This window comes from Oratosquilla oratoria, chromosome 23 (assembly GCF_046742065.1).
Source record: "Oratosquilla oratoria isolate Oo_2021 chromosome 23, ASM4674206v1, whole genome shotgun sequence".
Lineage (NCBI taxonomy): Eukaryota > Metazoa > Arthropoda > Malacostraca > Stomatopoda > Squillidae > Oratosquilla > Oratosquilla oratoria.
Genome location: NC_134799.1, coordinates 22334420 through 22358951, shown reverse-complemented (window position 1 = coordinate 22358951; position 24532 = coordinate 22334420). Strand labels below are relative to the sequence as shown.

General features: G+C 40.5%; 1 protein-coding gene across 2 annotated transcripts in view; it reads left to right on the top strand.

The window, feature by feature from the left end:
* LOC143038023 (uncharacterized) overlaps nucleotides 1–20256 on the top strand; it is a 77884-nt gene extending 57628 nt beyond the window's left edge. For both annotated transcript variants that reach the window (XM_076206874.1, XM_076206873.1), the window contains exons 5-6: nucleotides 10313–10511; nucleotides 20001–20256. In XM_076206874.1, coding sequence (XP_076062989.1) covers nucleotides 10313–10511; nucleotides 20001–20104 — 303 coding nt within the window. In that variant the 3' untranslated portion in view covers nucleotides 20105–20256. The remainder of the gene's footprint in view (nucleotides 1–10312; nucleotides 10512–20000) is intronic.
* The last annotated feature ends 4276 nt before the right edge of the window (nucleotides 20257–24532 follow it).

The following is a 24532-nucleotide window of genomic DNA, read 5'->3' as shown; positions in this document are numbered from 1 at the left end:
TGCCATTTTTGCTGCACTAGAAGAGTAGGGAAGAAATCTCTGCCATTTATGCCAAATTCTGTTACTATACTGTTCAGGAATTCCAATTAGCAATTCATGTTACAATGAGCCCATGTTCCCACTGGTGCATGATTGGAAGCATGACCCAACAACAGTTCATTAGGACATAAGTAACACCCACCATTCACATCAGAAACAGAAACTAAAATTCTCCCCTTGCAACTTTATATAAAAATTAGAAGTACATGTTTTTTTGCAAGATCCCTCAACTTTACTCACCCACCTCTGCATAATGTAAGTACAACCAACTGAATGAAAAAAAAAAAAAAGTAGTATACTTTTAACATCAAGAACCGACCACCTACACCATATGACACACTAATACAAAAACATATTCACACTCGACCATAAAACAAGTACAGCGGCCGCAAAAAAAAAATGTTACACTAAGAATTTTTGGTTAGATAAACACAAAAGTACAAGTTAAATGGGTTTTATTCACCTTTTATGATTACAATACTTATACAAAATTGTTTACATTTTAGTATTTTGTCATATTTCCTTTCATCTTGATGACCCTCTCGATCCTCCTGGGCATGGAAGCGGCGAGAGTGGCGAAATACTCCAGGTCCATCGAAATCCACTGCTTCTTCAGGGTCTCCTTCAGCTCCGGTATGCTGCTGGGTCGTTCCTTCTGCAGGGTGTTCTTTATTTTGTTCCAAGCATTTTCGATTGGATTGAGGTCAGGGGAGTTACCAGGCCACTCTAGAATGTCAATATGGTTGTCCTCAAGGAATTTCTTGACCGCTTTTGATTTGTGTGCTGGTGCGCCGTCGTGCATGAAAAAGTTGGAGTTGTGTATCTCCCAGAACTTTATCATGTGGTCATGCAGAACATCGATGTAGTTGTCTGACTTCATAGTGACGTTCTCGAATAGGAAGAATAACCCACCTCTGCCCTTATTCCCGCTGAGGGTGCCCCACACCATCACGCTGTTGGGATGTTTCATGGTTTTGACTGTGTACCTCTGGTCATAGTGGGAGGCATCACTCAGGCGTCTGACAATCTTTGAAGTACCCCTGATGAGCCGGAATATACTCTCATCACTGAACATGACCTTCTTCCACTCTTCTGATGTCCAGTGTTGATATTTCTTGCAGAACTGCAGCCTTTTCTTTTTCATGTTCTCAGTCAGAAGAGGTTTCTTGGCGGCTCGACATGCTGGTAATTTCAAGTCCCTCTGAAGTCAATGCCATATCGTTCTGACTGTGACCTTCTTGAGCAGCTCCGGATGTTTTTCTTTTAGTTCTAAGGCTGTTATACTAGGGTCTAACATCTATTCTCTCTTCAGAATGTGGTCTGTGTGTGTCAAAGTCTTTCTTGGCCGGCCAGAGCCCTCCTTCCTTCGTGGTGTGGTACCTGGGGGCAGTGCGCGACCTGCTTTCTTGAGGTGGTAAATTGTCATTCTTGTGACCTGCAGCCCAGCCGCCATGCGTATCACAGACATTCCTTGTTCTAATAGAGCCAGGGCCTGACTCTTCTGTGCCAAAGAAAGCTGACTTTTTACCATTGTGCCTGGTAGAAGTGGAGATACAGGGCGGGAAAGGCAGCCCTCGAGTAAAAAAAGGGGCGCTCGGGAGCAGCCTGCAGGTGACCCTCTCTCGTCGAGCTTTGGTAGCTCACTGAGGAGCAATGCGTGGGGGTGGAAGGGAATAAGGAGAGAACAAGCGTCCTACATCAGCACAAGCTCCGCCACTTCTCGTATGGCGGGAACGCAAATAAAAATGTTACGTCGATTCGTGTGTAACATTTTATTTGCACTCAAAATGTAACTTTTTCTTTGTGGCCATTGTACTACCAAGAGAAGCAAGGACCATATAAGTATGACTACATTCAGGTCACCATCCAACACAAACAATGATGATGACTAGCAGGACTCGTGGAAATTCCACGGGATTTACAAAGGAGTCTTCAAAATCTCCTGAAGGAGTCTTCAGTCTCCAAAAGTGAGTCGTCAAAGTCTCCCAATGTTGTCGTCAAATTCTCCCGTTGTCTCTCTCTCTCTTTCTCTTTCTCATTAGGTCAATCATGAAGGCAATAAAAAAATTTGAATCGTTTATGTCATGTCACAATAAACATTTATAGACGTTTGATTATCTTGTAGCCTATGATTAAATTTGTATAGACATTTGAATACTGTTTATTTATTTTTTTATCTATTTATTTATTTATCTACTTATTTTCGTGAGGTTCTGTCAGGAGCTCAGAAAGCAATGTGACATGACGTCACACGTTAAGCTTTGAATAAATGCCTTTTTTAATATTTCATTTATCGAAAGAATGTGATAAATAGGTGAATAAAATTGTCTGTCTTTAGCCAGAATAAAACTACTTTGATTCCTTTGCACCGTGACGTCGTGTTGGACGTGCTGAAGCGACGTGACATCACCGCTCTCGGCCAATAAATCGTCTATGTTGCCGTGACGTCACCACTGTCACTTAGCTGGCAGCCAATCAGTCGTCTCCTTTTTGCCGTGACATCACCGCTCTTGGCCAATAAGTCGTCTCCGTTGCCGTGACGTCACCACTCTCGCTTCGCTCGCAGCCAATCAGTCGTCAGCAATTTTGTAAGGCTTCGTTGCTGTGACGTCACCGCGTGACACATAGATAGTTACAAGCGTATTAATATATAGATAATTTGGTTTAATATCGCAAACTCACCCATATCAAGGGGTTAGGATGATTCCCTTTACAGAGGAATTTATAGCATGGAATTTAATGAACCATGCCCTTGGTCCAACTTGCTGATGGCATGGTTTGAACTGCCATCATCTCAATCTCTGCCACAAGTAGTGACATTTTAACCTCTTTGGCCAGTCTGGCCACAGAAACAAACTGCCTGAGATACATTCATCACACAAAAGACACCAAACACCACATTTTACACTTATCCCACACAATATTTCTTCCTTGAGTGACTTACAGGCCAATGTGGTGGCTGTTTATTGGTTACCTGGATGCCAAGGGTCCTCTGCTGGAGAAACCTGAGGCAACAGATTGATTAAGCTTCAGTAGGAGAGACCTGAGGCAACAGATTGATTGATCTTCTGCAGGACACCCTCAACCCAGAGAAAATAAGCTATAGTTACCAGTTTATTTCATAGGTCACTCAGCTAAGAGATTTTATGGAGTTATATGGAATGAAGGGCAGTGTAAAATGACGTGTTCTGTTTTTTCTGTGTAGTGATCATATCTTGGGAACTTTATATTGGTACTGTTTTAGTGCAGGGCAAACAAATCATAGGATAGATTGGATGCAAAATGATTAAATTTGTATACCCAGTGGAGGACATTTCAGAAGTATTAATTGTAAAAAGATAGTTCCAGTGGGAAATGCTAAGAAAATGACTGTGATGAGTGAGGAAAATGGAGGAGAAATAAGGAAGGATGAAGTGAAGGCAGTTCTTAAGATAATGAAAGCAGGTAAGGCACCTGGTCTGGATGGATGCCATGCAGAATGTCTAAAAAAAGGAGGTACAGTTATGGTGGACTGGCTGGTGAGGTTATTTAATGTTTGCTGGAGAGAGGGTAGAGTGCCGGAGGACTGGAGGAGTGTCTGTATAGTTCCACTACAATGTAAAAAGGGGACAAGTGTGAATGTAGTAGTTTCAGAGGTATTAGCTTGTTAAGTGTAGTTGGGAAGGCTTATGGGAGGATCTTGATTGAGAGGAATGGGAGAGGAACAGAGGGAGTAATTGGTGAGGAACAGTGTGGATTTAGGACGGGTAGAGGTTGTGTAGATCAGATATTTGTGGAAAGACAGACATGTAAGAAAGCTATAGGAAAGGGGAAGGATGTATTTTTTGTTTTTATGGATTTGGGATGGTTTGGACACATGGAAAGAATGAGTGAAGAAAGACTAGTAAAAGAGGTATGGAAGGCAGATGTGGAGGGAGTGAACATGAGGGGACGTCCTAGGATGAGGTGGATGGATGGGGTGAAGGGGGCTTTGGGGAAGAGGGGAATGTCTGTTGAGGAAGGAAGGGAGAGGACGGAAGACAGAGGTGAGTGGAGAATGGTTGTATATGGATGATGATGTGATTGCATGAGGAGGAATGGGCGGGGGGGTGGGGGTGAGGTAGTATGTGTGAGCAAATTTTGATGCAGCCCGAAGGGATTTCTCCCCGTCCTCTCCTTATATGCAAGGGGGGACGGAGAGGGGGGGTCGCCGATTAAATGAAGCGGCCTTGCTGTGGATGTGCTGTGTCTTGCGGCACTGCTTCTGACCCGGGGCAGTGGGCAAGGTGCAGGGATAACCCGTCATCTAGGAGGTGCTCAGATGAGAGGGAGGGGTGTGGAATGTATTTGGGGATGAAATGGGTGGGGGTGTCTTTGTGCCTTTCCCTTTTTGGCTACCTCCCTTGAAAGGGGGAAAAAGCCTTGGTATATGTATGTATGTATGGAAAAGGCTTATGACAGAGTAGACAGGAAGGCACTGTAGGAGGTTTTGCAGATATACGGGAAAGGAGGAAAGCTTCTGGGAGCTGTCAAGAGTTTTTATGAGAGTAGTAGAGCATGTGTCAGGATTAGAAATGGAGAGAGTGAGTGGTTGGAGGTAAAGGTGGGACTTCGTCAAGGATGCGTTATGTCTCCCTGGCTGTTCAACTTGTACATGGATGGGGTGGTGCGAGAGGTAAATGCAAGGGTGGTGGGTCAGGGATTGGAGATGGTTAAAGAAAATGGAGAAAAGTGGGAGGTGAGCCAGCTGTTGTTTGCAGACGACACTGCGCTTGTGGCAGGATTGGAGGAGGGATTGAGGAAGTTGGTGACAGATTTTGGGAGAGTGTGTGAAAGAAGAAAGCTGAAGATAAATGTGGGTAAAAGTAAGGTGATGAGATGTATAAGGGGTGAAAGTGACAGCAGACTGGAAGTGAGCATTAAGGGAGAGATTGAGGAAGTTGGTGACAGAGTTTAGGAGTGTGTGTGTGAAAGAAGAAAGCTTAAGATAAATGTGGGTAAAAGTAAGGTGATGAGATGTACAAGGGATGAAAGTGGCAGCAGACTGGAAGTGAGCATTAAGGGAGAGCGACTGGAGGAAGTGGATAGTTTTAGATACTTGGGTGCAAATGTGGCAGGAAAAGGTGGGGTGGAGGTGGAGGTAGAATGTAGATTGAGAGAAGCGAGTAAATGCCTTGGTGGATTAAAAAGTGTAATGAGGAATAGACATTTGGGAATGGATGCTAAGAGGAGACTGTATGAAGGAGGGATTGTGCCAACAGCACTGTATGGAGCAGAAACATGGAACATAAGAGAGGAAGAGAGAAGGAGTTTGAATGTGTTTGAGATGAGGTGTCTGAGAAGTATGATGGGGGTTACTAGGCTAGATAGAGTGAGAAATGAGGTGAGGAGGAAAACAGGGGTGGAAAGGGAGTTGGGAGATAGGGTTAATGAAAGAGTATCAGGATGGTTTGGACACATGGAAAGAATGAGTGAAGAAAGACTAATAAAATAGGTATGGAAAGCAGATGTGGAGAGAGTGAACATGAGGGGACGTCCTAGGATGAAATGAATGGATGGGGTGAAGGGGGTTTGGGGAAGAGGGGAATGTCTGTTGAGGAAGGACGGGAGAGGACAGAAGACAGGGGTGAATGGAGAATGGTTGTATATGGAAGATGTTGTGATGCATGAGGTGGAATGGGTGGGGGGATAGGGGGTGAGGTATTATGTGTGAGCAAAATTTGACACAGCCCAAAGGGATTTCTCCCTGTCTTCTCCTTTTATGCATGGGGAGACAGAGAGAGGGGGTCGCCGATTTAATGAAGTGGCCTTGCTTTGGATGTGCTGTGACTTGCGACACTGCTTCTGACCCAGGGCAGTGGACAAGGTGCAGGGATGACCCATCATCCAGGAGGTGCTAAGATGGGAGGGAGGGTGAAGAGGAGTGGAGTGTATTTAGGGATGGAATGGGTGGGAGTGATTTTATGCCTTTTTCTTTTTGGCTACCTCCCTAGTAAGGGGGAAAAAAGCCTTGGTATATGTACGTAATTTCCTTTTAGTTTTGAATGGTACATACATATACAAAATGCTTTCTTCCCCCTTACACAAGAGTTAGCCAAAAGACAAAGGCATAGAAACCACTCCCACCCATTCCATCCCCTACATACTCCATTCCCCTCTACCCTCTTCCTCTCTCTTATCCTGGCACATCCTGGATGATGGGTCATCCCTGCATCTTGTCCACTGCCCTGGGTCAGAAGCAATGTCACAAGACACAGCACATCCACAGCAAGGCCACTTCATAAATTCGGCGACCCTCCCTCTTCGTCCCCTCATGCAGAAAAGGAGAAGACGGAGAGTAATCCCTTCGGGCTGCGTAAATTTATTTCTCATACATACTCCCTCACCCCCATCCCCCACCCACTCCCCCTCATGCATCACAGCATCATCCATATACAACCATTCTCCATTCACTCCTATCTTCTGTCCTCTCCCGTCCTTCTTCAATAGACATTCCCCTCTTTCCCAATGCCCCTTTTACCCTGTCCATCCATCTCATCCTAGGACACCCCTCATGTTCACTCCTTCCACCTCTGCCTTCCACATCTCTTTTACTAGTCTTTCTTCACTCATTCTTTCCATATGTCCAACCTCACCTCCTCATTTCTCACTCTATCCAGCGTAGTAACCCCTATCATACTTCTCAGGCATTTTATCTCAAACACATTCAAACTCCTCCTCTCTTCCTCTCTTATGTTTCATGTTTCTGCCCCATACATACTCCCTACCTTCTGCACTTTTCCTCTTTTTCCACCTATTCTCCACTCTCAATTTACCTTCCACCAGGAAATGATTTGATATTCCCCCACTCTCTCCCCTTAGAACATGTACATCCTTAACTCTTCTTACTATACTCCTGGTTACCACTATATAAGAGGCCGGTAGTGTACGAATGGAAATGAGCTAGGGCATTAGAATAATTCAGACTCGACGCCTGCTCGAGGGCGACGTTATGTCTATGTGAGGGCGACGTTATGTCTATGTAAACACACCGACGGTGGTGACTGTTTTATAATCGATGATGTAATCAAAACTCTGTAAGCGCAGGTTAGCTTCGTTTGACTAATGCTGAGGTAAACAATTTTGCTAGTGGCATTGGAATGGCTTTCCGGATTGGTGCAAGGTGGAGAAGGAGGAAAAAAACTATTGGTGCATGAATTCAAAGTCACGCCCATAAGGAGTGACATCTATTTGAAAAGTCACTGGAGATTGGATTAGAAAAATTAGTGACGTCAGACGAAGGTAGCTTAGCGTAGGATACGGGATCTCGGGGGAGAGAGAATCAAGAGACGATCCAGAGAGACGATCTAGGGAGACGATCGAGAGAGACGATGTAGAGACGAGAGAAAGAGATCCTGAGTGTAACAAGAAGGTGAAATTACAGTGAAAGAAGAAAGAAAATTCACCACCCTTTTATTAACCCAAAGGACGAGAGAACTAGGCACGGGGCCTAGAAAATAGTGAGACTACAGGAAATACAAGGCATTGGGCCTACTGCTTAAGAGGAACTTGAATATTTAGTGAAACTCACGTAACGAGAGGCAAGGGGCCTCGAGACGAGTGATGTTACAAGTCAAATTTAAGTGTCATGATCGAGGACCGACAGTGGTGGTGACAGTGGTGACAAGGGGGTGGTGAAAATAGTCTATTAATGCTCTATCTACCACCCTTCCATCCACCACCCTCTCCCATGTGTACTTATGTTTGACTTCCTAAACACTGTATTTGCTATCATCAACTCTTTCTAGACACATCTCTACCATCAACTCTCCACTACAATTTTTCCTGAAACTCCATACTTCCCTATCATTCCTTTTATTGGTTCATTTCCTACCCTAGCATTAAGGTCTCCCAATATAACTACATTGACATTTCTCCCTAATCCCACTATGTACTCATTTAAATCCATCCAAAATGCCTTCCTTTCCTCTACACTCTTCTCACTACCAGACCCATATGCACTTACAAAAATCCACATCTCCCTTCCCAGCTTCACCCTCATCCACATTAACCTTGAAGAAACCTCCTTACACTCCAGTACACACTTACCTATCTCTTCATTTACTAGTGTAGCCACTTCCCTCCCTCGCCCTCTCTTCACTCCTGAGAAACTCCCAACTACACTCCCAAACTCACACTTGCCCCTCCCTTCCAACTTAGTTTCACTCAATGGCAACACATCTTACAAAGAATGGTCTATCTCTTTCCTTTTTCTCTCATCTGTACCACATCCATGCACATTAAAAGACCCAAACCTTAGGGTACTGGTTGGAAAACTCCTAGACCCTCTTATGCCTTTACTTTTTTTTTTTAGGAATGTCCCCTGTGGGGCTACAGGTAGCAGGATTCCTAGTCTTATCAAATGGGAAGACTTGGTGGCAGCATTCTTTTCCCCCACCACAGGGTAGGCAAAAAAAGGAAATGAATATTCAGAGAAATGGTACATGACAGTAACAAGGGATTGGGGGACAGCATAACAGAGGGACAGTCACAGTACAGTAAAACCCCGATTATCCGAAAGCGGATTATCCGAAAAACGGGATTATCCGAAATTGATTTGGATAATGCAATTAAAATTAAAAAAAATTCTATACTAAAACATTATAAAACATCAAAAACATGAAAATAAATAAAAGTAACTATACATGTGCTATATTAACACATTTAAAATTTATAAGAACAGTTAAAATGAATACGTTTTAAGCGTACTACTTTGTTTAGCGTAGCGTGTGTTTGTTTGGTTTCATTGTTTACATCGTCAGTCGGCGGCAGTCACGTCACAGAGTTCACACTGGGCAGTCGCGTTCTACCTGTGCTTCAACCTCACTTCTTTCTACATCACCATGCCGAAAGAAACCAGGAAAAGGAAGAAAGTCGTCCTTACCATACAGCAGAAGCTGGAGATATTGGACAAGCTGAAGGCGGGTCAATTGGATATGCGAGAAGTGTTTGAAGGATTCGACCGGGAGGTGCGAGAGGTGAAGGAGGCCCTGGGTGATTACGAGACAGTTACAGAGGAGGACGTCCAGGAGTGGCTCACTGTGGATGAGGGGGGCCCAGGTTACGCTCTCCAATCAACCAAAGAAATAGCTGAGGAAGTGATGCACGGCCATGACAATGATGATGATGACGACGACGACGACGATGATCCTTCTGATCCTTCCATGTCTTTGGCAACACTCCGGTCCCACATCGAAGGAGTGCTTCAGTTTCTTGACCAGCGACCCAGGGACATTTCAGATAGCAATCAACTGTACCCGATGATGTGATCAGCACTGAGTGACGTCATCGAGAAACAGCTGTCTTGCACCAAACAGACTTCTATCATCTCGTTTTTTTGGCCAAGAATACCTTCGTCCACCCAGTCTTCTCGCCCTTCATCAAGTGCCTCATCCTCCTTGTCTACCTTTGATTTGGACAGTGAAGATGGAGCAATGGACGACCCTTCCTTCTGACTCCACCACCAGGAGGTGGGGAGTGGAAGGGTTGTGGAGTGATGGTGACGGAGGCGGGGAGTGGCGGAGTTGCTTTATTGTGTTCATCAGGATAGTGGAAGATATATGTATAGAATAATTCTTGTTCTCTGTTACGTATAAGGTATGTACGTCAACACGTAAAAAAAAAATAATTGTGTTCCATCCACAACTTGAGACTGATAGAGAGAGAGAGGGGGGGGGGAGAAAGGCACAGGACACACACACACACACACACAAAGTATGTCAACACGAAATATATTTCTGATAAATCTGGATTATCCGAAAAATCGGCTTATCCAAAAGAGGCATCCCCCCTTTTGTTTCGGATAATTGGGGTTTTACTGTATGATAAAAGTGTCATCATTTCTCTATGAATAGTGTCTTCCTCTATCACAGACAAAATTATGTGTGGCTCTGGTCTGTAGGGGCACCCCATATAGACCCTAAAGTAGCAACTGCATGCTACTTTACCACAATAACATGCAGCCAGTACCCCGGACGGGGTTTTGAATGTTATTAAACTTAATATGCAGAATATAACAAAGTAGCATAGTAATTTTATACCTTAGAAACACATTCTATGAGTTTACACCACTTTTTATTGACAACCCACATTAGAGGCATTTGGCAAGTCGATCTATCTTGTCAAGAGCTGTTTGGATGGGAAGAGTGCTGCATAAGGGCTTGCTGAGAGAAGTAATGGGGATTGGCATCAGTATGTGAATGAAGTGATATGCTCCAAGCTTATTCTCCCAATTAATTAAGACTACTTGTTACAGGAGCTCATGGAAGAACGAACTAAAGCTGAACATATGTTAGAAGAAAATGTTCCTGATTTGGCGATCCAGAAGGGCACAGACCCATTGCATTTTTCCTATCTGCCCAGTGCAGACCTTGTGATTAATTTTGAATGGGATTTTGTGTGGAACAGAACAAATCTGTTCCGTCATAACATCAGAATCTCCTGCACTGAAGAAGGTAAGGACAAGGACAAAAAAGAGCTGTTTGTTGAATTATGTTTGTGTGTATGCATAATGTATATATAGGAGCTTTATGATTCCATAAGATAGATGTCAGGAAGGATTATCTTCCATGCCATCTGTCTGCAAAGCCTATCAACACCCTCACCTCCATCTGGAAGGACATTCCTAAGGGGGCAAGCACTCTGTCTCCAGACTGAACCCAAGATATGTAATAACAATTGTTGCCTTGAATTTGGCTGACTGGAAACCTGCAGCCTTGTATCAGCTGACAATAGTTCTCAGGCTGTCACACATATTTCTCTGGAAGAAAGAAATATTGGAATGATGTCTGAGTCACACGAATCTGGTATTATTTTCGTGTCACCAGCTTGTAGTAGTAGGATGAGGGGAACAGTCCCCAGTTGTCTGCTCACCTTTTGTTTGAAGGTGGAGGAAATACAGTCAAAGTTGTTGGAGATCTTGGGCCCAGTCTATAAACTTGAGTGTGAACCCCTTGGGACTGCACCTCTACATGGAAGTAAGAAAGTTTATTGGTATTGAAAATGAGCAGCAGGGAGGTTATCTGATACTCATTTTGCAGGACCACCTTGTGCAAGTACCATTGTGTATTCCACCCAAAATAAATATGTGTACATGGTATGTGGCAGGGAATGGAGAAGTGGAGATAGAAGTGAGCTGTAGAGTGAGGGAAGTAAGTAAATGTCTTTGGAATACGAAGTGTAAGGAGAAATAAATATCTGGGGTAGATGCAAAAAGAAGATTCTATAAAGGTGTGATTGTGCCTGTGATACTGTCTGGGACAGGGACTTTGAATTTAAGGAAGGCAGAAAGGTGAAATTTGAATGTGTTTGAGATGAAGTGTCTGAGAAGTATGGTGGGGATTACAAGGATTAGATAGAGTGAGAAATGAGGGGGGTGAGGAAGAAAATGGGGGTGGAAAAGAACTAGCAGTTAATGCTGATGAAAAAATAATGGAATCATTTGGGTACATTGAAAGATTGAGTGAAGAAAGGCTGGCAAAAGAGTGTAAAGGCAGCATTGTGCACTTGAGGGGAAGACAAAGAATGAGATGGATGGATGGGGTGAAGAGGGCCTTGAGTGATGGGAATGTTGGGAATGTGTTAGGCAAGAAAGGAAAGTAGCAAGAAATAGGTGTGAGAAGAGGCGGGTTGTTAATCAACAGTATATTGATGTGGCACAAAGGGATTTCTCCTCATCTTCATCATTTTTGCATTAGGGGACAAAGAGGGAAGGTTGCCATGTAAATGAAGCTTAGAGCTCAGGCTGTTGGGCCCAGTTTCAAACCTTCTGTCTCAGGCAGTGGGTGGAGACAGGTATGGCCATTCATCCACAAGTAGTTAAGATAATTTTTTTCCAACTTCCAGAGTGAATACATGCGTAAACATTGAGAACTTTTTTCTGTGTATGTATGGCTGCATTTCATTGTGTCATATTGTTGTACAATGTGTGGTTGTTTTAGCTATTTGAGAAAAGCTGAATGTGTAAATACCAATGTGAATCTACATTGTTTCATATCTTCCATGTTCTTGTTGGAATATTGATTTTTTAACACTGGACATATTGCTGTCATTTTATCTGTTCTCTCTCATTTTCATAACTTATTGTAGTATACAGTTGAGTTTCACTTTTTTTTTTAAATAATAAAGGAATAAAAATATTGTCTGCAGGAAGTGAACACCTATTTGGGAATGACTTCTTCATTTATAATCAAGGTTAGACTTGAAACTGTTAATATCACTTGCTTCAGAAACTGATTTTGGGCGATTGGTCCATAGTTTGATATTTTGATGTATTTACCTAGTTGTATTATATGGGAAGGGAGCTATGCTAGTAGTGACCCATCTTGGTATCTTTCAATATCAAGTTTGTTCTTAAATTCTTGAATAGTGTTTGCACACACTGCCTTATATAGTCTATTCTGAGTATCCACCACTCTGTGTGGGAAGCTATTCTTTTTCAGATCTCTTCTATAATTATCCTTTTTGAGTTTCTTTTCATGTCCTCTTGTTTTCATGCTGTCCCACTTTAATAAATCATCTCTAAGATTTCCATTACTTTCATGATTCTGTAAACAGTCAGTAGATCTCCTCTTTCTCTTCTTAGTTCCAGAGTTGGTAGTTCCAATTTGGACAATCTTTGTTCATATGTCAATTTGGGGAGTGTTGGTGCTATCTTTGTCATTGCTCTTTGTATTCTTTCTAATTTCTTTATATTCTTTTTAGTACTGGGTGTCCATAGTATTGCAACATACACCAGTTTTGGTCGTATCAGTGTAACTAATATTTTCTTGACCTTTTCCTCATCCAAATAGTCAAATGCCACATTCATTGACCTTAGTAGGTTGAAGGTTTCTCTGACTATTTTATTGATATGTTTGTCTGTGACATGTCTTTGCTGATTGTTACTCCAAGATTCCTATCCGAACTCACTTTTTTGACTTCTTCACCAATTTTATAATTCCTCGATATTCTATTTTTACTTTTTCCAAACTCATTATACTACACTTCTTGATGTTAAAATTCACTTCCCACTTTTGACTCCATTTCCTGATTTTATCTAGGTCTATCTGTAGTAATTCACAATCTTCCTTTGTACTTTCTTTAGTATTTTTGCGTCATCTGTGAAGGAGTTCATATAACATTCCACACCTTCATCCATGTCATTTATATATATGGCAAACATGATTGGAGCCAATACTGAACCTTGTGGGACACCACTTATCATTTCTTCCCAGGTTGAGTATTTGTCTCCAATTACTACCCTCATTTTCCTCCCAGTCAAGAAGTCTTCCATCCATTCCAATAATTTTCCTTTAATACCACCTATTGATTCGATTTTTCTTATTCATATTTTGTGTAGTACTTTATCAAATGCTTTTTGTAGATCTAGAAAAGCACAGTCCACCCATCCATCCCTTTCTTGTATTATTTCTATTAGTCTTGAGTAGAAGCAGATCAAGTTTGTTGTACATGATCTTCCTTGTCTAAATCCAAATTGATTTGGATTCAGTATATTTTTTTCTTCCAGATGTTTAACCCATCTACTTTTGATAACTTTTTCACATATTTTTGCTATTGTGCTTGTAAGGGAGACTGGTCTGTAGTTAGTTGGATTTTCCTAGTTCCCTCCTTTACATATTGGTACAATATTTGCATTTTTCCAGTCCAGTGGTACCTTTCCTTCTTTGAGTGTGTATTTTATTATCTTATATATTTTGTCCCTCGACTCATCTATGCATTTACAATTCCATCAGGACCGTGTGATTTTCTGACATCAAGGTTTTTATTTGGTCTTTGATTTCCTTCTGTGTTACATTTATTTCCTTCATTGGGGGGTATCTTTCTCTATTTCCTCACAGTTCTGTGAACTTTCAATTGTGAATACTGATTTGAAATGTTTGTTCATAATTTCAGCCATTTCTACTTTATATTCGTAATTCCCTTGGTGCAGTCTTACTATTTCTTGTTTGCTTTTTAGTGTACCATTTACATATCTGTAAAATAGTTTAGGTTGTTCCTTGCATTTTTCTATTACGTCTCTTTCATAATTTCTCTTTCATCTCTGCATATTTTTACATAATCATTTCTTAGTTTGATATATGTTTGCCACTTACTAATTTTTTTTCTTTTTCAATCTTTTCCAAGCTTTGTCTCTTCTATCTTTAGCCTCACTACATTTTTTGTTGTACCAGCACTTTATGCATATCCTTTCTTGCTTCTGTTTTGGTACATATTTGTTTATTCCCTCATTGTAAATTTCTTTTAGTATATTCCATTTCTCTTCCATCTTTGTTTCTTCATTTAAAAAGTTTTCCCAATTTGCATTTTGAAAGAATTTTCCGAGTTTCTCAAAACCCGTTTTGTTGTACATTAGTCTTCCTTTTCTATGTTTCTCATTTCTTCTCAAATCCATTTGCTCTTTTCGAACTGTATTAGTATGTGGTCACTCTTCCTAATTGGGATTTTGTAATCAATTCTGTCCACAATTTCAGGCGCCGACGTAAGTATTAATTCTAGTCTCGATGGTTCCTCATTGTTTCTGTATCTGGTATTTTCCTTTACCCATTGAGTCATTGTGTATTCAGTGGTCATATTCAGTAGAATGTTTCCCAAGAGGTCTTCTCCACCCTTCACTGTCATTTCTTCCCAACATATTTCTTTTGAGTTAAAATCACCCATAATTACTATATTTCCTTCTTTCAGTAAATCAGTTCATTCTTTGTGTGTGTGTGCATTGACCTAGTTGTGTTATTTGGGAAGGGAGCTATGCTCGTGGTGATATTTTGTACCTTTCATCATGTTTTTTTCTTAAAATCTTGAATAGTGTTTCCACACGCTGTTTTACAAACAAAGGATTACAAAGGCGGAGCATGCCAACAGGAGACCTTTTGGTCCATATCTAGGTCAGATGCAAAAAAAAAAAAATAATGATAATAAATGAATAAATAAAAACTTTGATAATGTAAGTATCAAATAAAATACATAAATAAATGCATAGGCACAGTCAAACAACAAACAAACAGGCAAATAGTAAATAATAACAAATTGACATGCAACTAACAATAAAAGAGAATCAAACAGACAAATGATAACAAAACAAAAACATACATACATATACCAAGGCTTTTTCCCCCTTCCAAGGGAGGTAGCCAAAAAGGGAAAGGCATAAAAACACTCAAAACACTCCAAAACAAAAACAAATAATATAAAATAAATAATAATCATTACAGCATCTTGCTTAGGTGTTTATCTAAATGATTTTTATAAAGCTTCGAACTGAACTACATTGCACTGCCTCTGCAGGAAGTTTATTCCATTCATTAACTACATGGTTGGCGAAGTTGTTTCTACCCACTTCCAAATTGAATCTATTTCCGGACAGTTTGAGACCATTGTTTCTTGTCTGATTCTCATTCAGTGTGAAAATTTTGTCACTTTTGATATTGTCAATTACCTTTAGAATTTTAAAGACCTGTATCAAGTCACCTCTGAGTCTACGCTTTTTTAGGGAAAACAGATTCATATGTTTTAGTCGATTTTCGTATGATTTATTTTTGATATTTGGAATCAGTTTTGTGGCTCGCCGTTGTACTTTTTCCAATCTTTCAACGTCTTTAATGAGATTTGGTGACCATACGGAAACAGCATATTCCAAATGTGGACAAACTAACAATTTATATAGCTTGTTAATGAGAGATGGACTTTTTTTTTTAAGTCAAAAGATTGCGCAATCAGTCCTAGAATCTTATTTGCTTTCTCAGAGGCTGAAATACACTGCTTGGATGATTTGAGATCGTTACTGATAATTACAGCGAAATCTTTTTCACTAACTTTTGTTAACGAATTTCCAAATAACTTGTAATCATACTTACTGTTATTTTTACCTATGTGCATTACCTTGCATTTACTTGTGTTAAATTTCATTAGCCACTTTTCAGACCATTGCTGTAATTTATCTAAATCTTCTTGAATATCTAACTGATTTAAGTGATCATTTGCCATTCCACACAGTTTTGTATCATCAGCAAATTTGGAAACAGTAGATTTTAGTCCATGGTCTATATAATTTATATATACTATTTGTATATACCATTTTATGCAATGGGGGGACGGAGAGGGGCGGGCCAATTTAATGAAGCGGCCTTGCTGTGGATGTGCTGTGTCTTGCGACACTGCTTCTGACCCAGGGCAGTGGACAAGGTGCAGGGATGACCCGTCATTCAGGAGGTGCTAAGATAAGAGGGAGGGTGGAGGGGTGTGGAGTGTATTGAGGGATGGAATGGGTGGGAATGATTTTATGCCTTTTTCTTTTTGGCTACCCCCCTTGTAAGGGGGAAAAAGCCTTGGTATATGTATGTATGTATGAATAGAAATGGCCCAAGAACAGAACCCTGAGGAACTCCAGTTGTAACATTTTTCCATCTAGAAGTTTTTCCATTTAAAACAACTCTCTGTTTTCGATCATTTAACCAATTACTAGTCCAACTTAAAAGGCTACCACTTATTCCATGTGAAGCTGAGTAAGTAGTCTTTTGTGGGGGACGGTATCAAAAGCTTTTGCAAAGTCTAGATATATTAAATCTATATTGTTTCTTTTGTCATAACTCGAGATAACTGTATAACCCCTGACCCACTACCCTTGCATTCACCTCTCGCACCACCCCATCCATGTAAAGATTGAACAGCCAGGGCCACATAACACATCCCTGACGAAGTCCCACCTTTACCTCAAACCATTCACTCTCTCCTTTTCTAATCCTAACACCAGCTCTACTACTCTCATAAAAACTCTTGACTGCTCTTAACAGCTTTCCTCCTATCCCATATATCTGCAGTACCTCCCACAGTGCCTTCCTGTCTACCCTGTCGTAAGCCTTTTCCAGATCCATAAAAGCCCAAAAAACATCTTTACCTTTTCCTATAGCTTTCTCACATATCTGTCTTACCACAAAAATCTGATCTACACAACTCCTACCTGTCCTAAACCCACACTGTTCCTCACCAACTACTCTCTCTGTTCCTCTCCTAATCCTCTCAATAAAGACCCTCCCATAAACCTTCCCAACTACACTCAACTAGCTGATCCCTTTGAAACTACTACACTCACACTTGTCCCCCTTTCCCTTGTAAAGTAGAACTATACAGGCACTCCTCCAGTCCTCCGGCACTCCACCGTTTCTCAAACAAACATTAAATAACCTCACCAGCCAGTCCACCATAACTGTACCTCCTTTTTTTAGACATTCTGCATGGCATCCATCCAGACCATGTGCCTTGCCTACTCTCATCATCTTGACAGCTGCTTTCACTTCATCCTTCCTTATTTCTCCTCCATTTTCCTCACTCATCACTCTCATTTTCTTAGCGCTTCCCACTGCAACTACCTTTCTTTCCCTATCCTCCTTCACATTTAGCAACTCCCTAAAATACTCTGCCCATCTTCCCCTTACTGCTTCTCTTCCATTATCATCTCTCCATCTGCACCTTTTACCTTTTCTTCTCTACTTGATTCGTCTCCTCTTTCTCTTTTAATTTCCTTCCAAAACATCTTTTTATTGCTTTCAAAATTTTCTGTCATACTCTTACCCCATTTCACATCTGCTCTCCTCTTTGCTTCCTATATCTTATGCTTAACTTCCCTTCTCTTTACTTTGTACCTCTCATACGATTCCCTTGTCCTAATTTGTAGCCAATCTATGAAAGCTCGCTTCTTCTCTTCTAAACCTTTCTTTGCTTCCTCATCCCACCATTCACTACCGTTCCTTCTATTTCCTCCTGCCCTCCTTGTTCCACACACCATCTTTGCAAACCTTATGACTCCCTCCTTGAACCATCCCCATTCCTCCTCCACTCCTAGTTCTACTCTATCCTTTACTCCCTCTCACTCCTTTTTCAGCTTGTTATAGTCATTCTCCTTTTTTTTTTCTCTCATTTAAGCAGTTCACTCTAAGTACCTCCATACCTTCTGCCCTTTTCCTCTTTCTCCACCTATTCTCTACTCTCAATTTACCTCCCACCAGAAAATGATCTGATATTCCCCCACTCTCTCCCCTTAGAACATGTACATCCTTAACTCTTCCTACCATACTCCTGGTCACCAGTATATAGTCCTTTAATGCTCTATCTACCACCCTTCCATCCACCACCCTCTCCCATGTGTACTTATGCTTGACTTTCTTCCTAAACACTGTATTTGCTATCATCAAGTCTCTTTCAAGACACACCTCCACCATCAATTCTCCACTACAATTTTTACCTGGAACTCCATACTTCCCAATCACTCCGTCTACTGGTTCTTTTCCTACCCTAGCATTAAGGTCTCCTAATACAACTACATTGACACATCTCCCTAATCCCTCTATGCACTCATTTATATCTACCCAAAAAGCCTCCCTTTCCTCTACGCTCTTCTCACTACCAGGCCCATACGCACTTACAAAAACCCACATCTCCTTTCCCAGCTTCACCTTCATCCACATCAACCTTGAAAAAACCTCCTTCCACTCCACCACCCACTTACTTATCTCTTCACTTACTAGTATAGCCACCCCTTCTCTCCCTCGTCCCCTCTTCACTCCTGAGTACCTCCCAGCTACACTACCAAACTTACATTTGCTCTTTCCTTTCATTTTAGTTTCACTCAAAGCCAGCTCATCCATCGTTCTTCTCACAAACATACTGCCTATCTTTTCCCTTTTACTCTCATCTGTACCACATTCACGCACATTAAAAGACCCAAACCTTAGGGTACTGATTGGAAAACTCCCAGACCCTCCTATGGCTTTACTTCCTTTTTTTTAGGAATGTCCCCTTTTGGGGCTACAGGTAGTAGGACTCCTAATCCCATCCCCCGTCCCATTTTTTGTCACCTTTTACAACTCAAGTGGAAAGACTTGGTGGTAGCATTCTCTTCCCCCACCACAGGGTAGGCAAAAAAAGGAAATGAATATTCAGAGAAATGGTACAGGACAGTAACAAGGGGTTGGGGGACAGCATAACGGAGGGATAGTTGTAGTATAATAGTGTCATCATTTCTCTATGAAAAGAGTTTTCCTCTATCACAGACAAAATGATATGTGGCTCTGGTCTGTAGGGGCACTCCATATAGACCCTAAAGTATCAACTGCATGCTACTTTGCCACAATAATATGCAGCCAATACCCCAGATGGGGTATATATATATATATATTGTTTGTGTCAAAATGACACAAACACTTGTTGGAAGACTAGCCTGCATAAAGGATTTGATGAAATATAGTACTGTACATACCACATTCTACCTGAGTGCCCTCGGCAGAATGATTAGTCCGTGAACTAATTCGTTCTGTTTTGAAGGGTCACGGTAGTACAGGCGGTACAGTCCTAGCTTTATATGAAGCATTCCACTCTGGCGGGGGTTCGAATCCCAGCAGATGAGTTTATTTCCAATATATATATATGTATGTATATATATGTGTGTGTGTGTGTGTATATATATATATGTATACATATATATATATATATATATATATATTTATTTATTTATTTATATGTACAACACTAAATGGGTCCCAGTGATTAGAGATACATTTTAACAACCACAATGCACTTTAATTCTAAGCCATCAATGGAGGCCGACATGCAGAAATTGAAATGTGGTACTGCCAAGGACTCGAACCCAGCAACCACATGACAAGTGCCGTAGTAACTTACCAGCTAGGCTATCAAGAGAGATAGCTCTCATGATAGCCTAGTTGGTAAGTTACTATGGCACTTGTCATGTGGTTGCTGGGTTCGAGTCCTTGGCAGTACCGCATTTCAATTTCTGCATGTAGGCCTCCATTGATGGCTTGGAATTAAAGTGCATTGTGGTTGTTAAAATGTACATATAGTGTATATATATTCATCCTTATTCTTTAATAGTATTTAAGATTGTTTTTCTGAATACTCTTACAAGTATGTTTGCATTGCTTTATCATTGACAGTGAAGGCACGCTACAGTCAGAAAAGTGAAATTTCATCAGTTCTACAACAAGAAAGTCTAGACAGCCCTGTCATCCTCATGGAGTTCTTTGAAAAGTTTGATTAAAAGGAACCTTACCTTCCTCCCACACCAGGAAATTTCAGCAGTTTGGGCTCAGAAGTATGTGTGAAAAAGTCCTTGACTTTATAATGAAAGATTTTTCTGTATAAATGTCTGAGTTATTCTTGTTACATTTCATATTAACAAATAAAAAGGTAAGAAAAAAATCATGTTTATTTAATATGCACTGAAGTAAACCAAAGAGAATTTTGGCTTTATTGTTTAAACAATTGTACTGCTGTTAACCCGCCTGGGCCGATGGCCTCAAAATTCACAACCCCTTTGGACTGCATTTATCATCAAAAAATCAACTCTTACAAATTACTCTGGAAAAAATTCTAATGTTAGTAGACATGACAATACATCATCCTACAAGTTTTTATTGCTCTACTCAACATGGTTGTCTCAGAATAATAACCAATAGTTGGAGAAGATTGTGGTAGCGGCAACTCTCCGCCTTTCTGGCATGGGTGCAGCGTGGTGTTTTATCTTACACTTATATTATTTACTAATATACTTATTTTACACTTATATTACACTTACATAACACTTATATTTATGTTTTTACGTGTTTTCACATGTTTTATGTGTTTTCACTCATATTGGCTGATTATAGTTATGTATGTTTTATCACTCATAATTCAATATGCACCCATATGTGAGTATTTATAGCCATGAACATTCTTATCCCACACTTATATTATTTACTAATATCATACTTATTTTACACTTATATTACACTTACATAACACTTATATTTATGTTTTTACGTGTTTTCACATGTTTTACACGTTTTCACTCATATTGGCTGATTATAGTTACGTATGTTTTATCACTCATTATTCAATACGCACCCACATGTGAGTATTTATACAGCCATGAACATTCTTATCTTACACTTATATTATTTACTAATATCATACTTATTTTACACTTATATTACACTTACATAACACTTATATTTATGTTTTTACGTGTTTTCACATGTTTTACACGTTTTCACTCATGTGGGCTGATTATAGTTACGTATGTTTTATCACTCATTATTCAATACGCACCCACATGTTAGTATTTATACAGCCATTAACATTCTTATCTTGCACTTATATTATTTACTAATATCATACTTATTTTACACTTATATTACACTTACATAACACTTATATTTATGTTTGCAGTTTTCTTGTGTTCATGCTCACAGTACTACCATAGGCCTTACCTCACAACCAAATATGGCAGCACTACTAGTGCTGGCGCGGTTTTTATTAGCGCTCAAAGTAGCTGTCCCATTTAAGGACTGTCGGGCGTTTGCGACACAGTCCTGTTTAAGGCCTGTCGGATTGGATGGGTTAAACACTGCAATAAACAAAACACATACCAGGCTAAACACATAAAAAGTTACAATAAAATACAACTAAACACAGCAGTTAAATACTTAACAAACACAACAATCAAAGACATCTAAGAAGCTTGACCAGACTTCTTATGGGTTGGTAACATAAAAGAAAGTTAGGCAAACAGCCTACCATATCATGTGGCATTCCCAGTGGTACTGAGTCAATCAGTCAAGCAAACTCAACAAGTAAACAAACACTCAGAGGGATTACTGATATAAAGAGACATGTCACATATCACCACATTCTCATCCAACTAGGTAAGTTCACGTGGAGCAATCTTGGAGGTACTTTGGAGCATGTCGTGTTCTCTCAGACCTCCGAAGTGGAGGGGGTGAGGGTGCCTGGTAAGGCAATATGGGAGAGTCTTTTGCATAGTGGAGTCCAAATAAGAATTACTATGTGTAGTCTCCAGGGGCACACTAGCAGTGGATACTTCACAAGGGGCCCAGGGTTGAGGTACATAAGAATCAGTATCTGTACTTTCTCTAGTGCTACTAGTCATAGGTGCAAGATGCCTTAATGAAACTGTAGTCACTCTATCATCTGGAAGCTTAACGTGAGCATATTCTGGGTTTGCCTCAATTATTTCAACTTCATCTACCAAGGGATCATTCTTGCTATGCCTAACATGTCTCAGGAGGGTTGGGCCTCCCTGGATAAGCCAAGTAGGCAGTGTGACCTGTCGTGGACCTTCTACAATGCTGGAAAAAGCACTCATGAGGGGTACAGTTAGTAGAAGTACATAATAATGAAGAGATAGAATGGAGTACATCTAGGAGAACTGTTTCCCACTAAGACACAGTCAAGGTTTCTTGTTTTGAGGGCAAACGTAACAGTTTTCCATCTAATGCCACTATACCATTCCCTCTAGAGTTATAGGGTGTAGTATGACTAGTAGCTATCCCTTTCTTCAGTAGAAAATCCTTTAGCTCTTCTGACATGAAGGACATACCCCTGTCAGAGTGTGATTTCCTGATGTCAAGATTCAAATTATCTATTATCTCTTTTTGTGTTATCATTATTTCCCTCATGGGGGGGAAGGGGAATCTCACTTCACACCTTTCATTCCAATGTTGTACATTTTCTCTAGTGAAAACCGACTTGAAGTGATTGTTCATGACTTCAGCCATTTCTAAATCTTCTGTATATTTTATATTTCCAAGATGTAGTTTCACCATTTCCTGTTTGTTTTTGAGTTTACCATTCAAATGTCTATAGAATACCTTAGGTTGGTCTTTACATTTTTCTAGTATGTCTTTTTCATGATTTCTTTTTTCCTCTCTGTGCTTTTTTACATATTTCCTTTGACTGATATATATTTGCCACTTTCAATTTTTTTTTTTTTTTTTCATCTTTTCCAAGCTTTATCTTTTATCTTTTGCTTCACTGCACCTTCTGTTAAACCAGCACTTGATATACACATTTTCCTGCTTCTTTCTCTATCCATAACTACACAAATCTACTCAAGACTAATAGATATAACACAAGAAAGGGATGGATGGGCTGATTGTGCTTTCCAAGATTTACAAAAAGCCTTTGACAAAGTACCACATAAAAGTTATTAAGAAAACTGGAAACCATAGGAAGGATACAAGGTAAATTACTGAACTGGATGGAGGATTTCTTGCATGGAAGGAAAATGAGGGTAGTGCTCAGAGAAAAAGAGTTCAAATTGGGAAGAAATGATTAGTGGAGTTCCACAATGATCACTATTGGCTCCAATAATGTTTGCTATTTATGTGAATGACATGGATGAAAATGTGGAATGTTACATGAGCTTCTTTGCAGATGATGCAAAATTGCGGAAGAAAGTGAACACTGAAGAGGATTGTGAATTACTGCAGAGAGATCTGAAAAAGGTTTGGAAATGGAGTCAGAATTGGGAAGTGGACTTCAACATCAAGAAGTGTAGCATAATGGAATTTAGAAAAAGTAACAAAAGAATATCAGGACAATATAAAATCGGAACAAAGGAAGTAAAGAAAGTGGGATCTGAAAAAGACCTGGGAGTCACCACAAATGATATATCTCCTGATAAACAGATAAACAAAATTGTTGGAGAATCCTACAACTTGCTAAGATCAATAAAAGTGGCTTTTACCAATTTGGATAAAGAAATGGTGAAGAAAATACTAGTCACACTGATAAGGCCTAGACTGGAGTATGCTGTGACACTATGGTCATCCAGTGTAGCAAGGATGGGCTGAGCTGTGCCAGCCAGGTGTAGCCATACTGGAGAGGTCAGCCCTAAACTGCCAGACAAAATCTGAGCCAATGGACTTTAGCTGACGACTCTGGCTTGTTTTTGACTATGGACCGGAATGCTCATAGGATTTGCCACCCTCACCCTATGACAGTTGTTTTAGGACGAGGTTCTTGGGGTAGTGAATAGATAGGGGATCCCCTACCCTTTTCCTTTGTGAATTACCCTATCCCTATCCTTCATATTTGCTACCCTGATCTCCTTTTCTCACCATCTTTCTCTAATACTTATTAAGGAAGGTTCTGGTATCTTGGTGCCTCCCAAGCTACATGTCTGAACCCAGTCAAGTGGGGATGTATACTGCGAGGTCACTACTCCCTGCGAGGTCCAAAAGCTCACCGACTGGAGTATGCATGTTTGCAAGGTAGGTACTGGGCTGCCAACTTCCTTTCTCTCTATCCAGTGCACATGCAGAGTGACTACGCCAGCCCCATTTTTAATGGGATAGAACTAAAGAGGACAAGTTTCTGGGTTGACAAAGTCTAACTCACCTCTGAGGCCCTGCATGTGTAAATAGTCATTTCTGGAACTTCCTGACTCTGCAGAGACTTTTCTTTTATTGCTTGAGGCATCAGGCAACTGCAGTATCTTCTATGTATTCATCTCTCTTTCTTGATATATGGTGTGGCCCTATAAATATACATGATCATGGTGGCTGTTCAGACTGTATATTCTAAACCACCACCACTACCTGATCCTCCTAAACCTCCCAATCCCTCTCCTAATACTGCTGATTCTAACATTGACAATGTTGGTTTGGCAAAAGTAAAACTC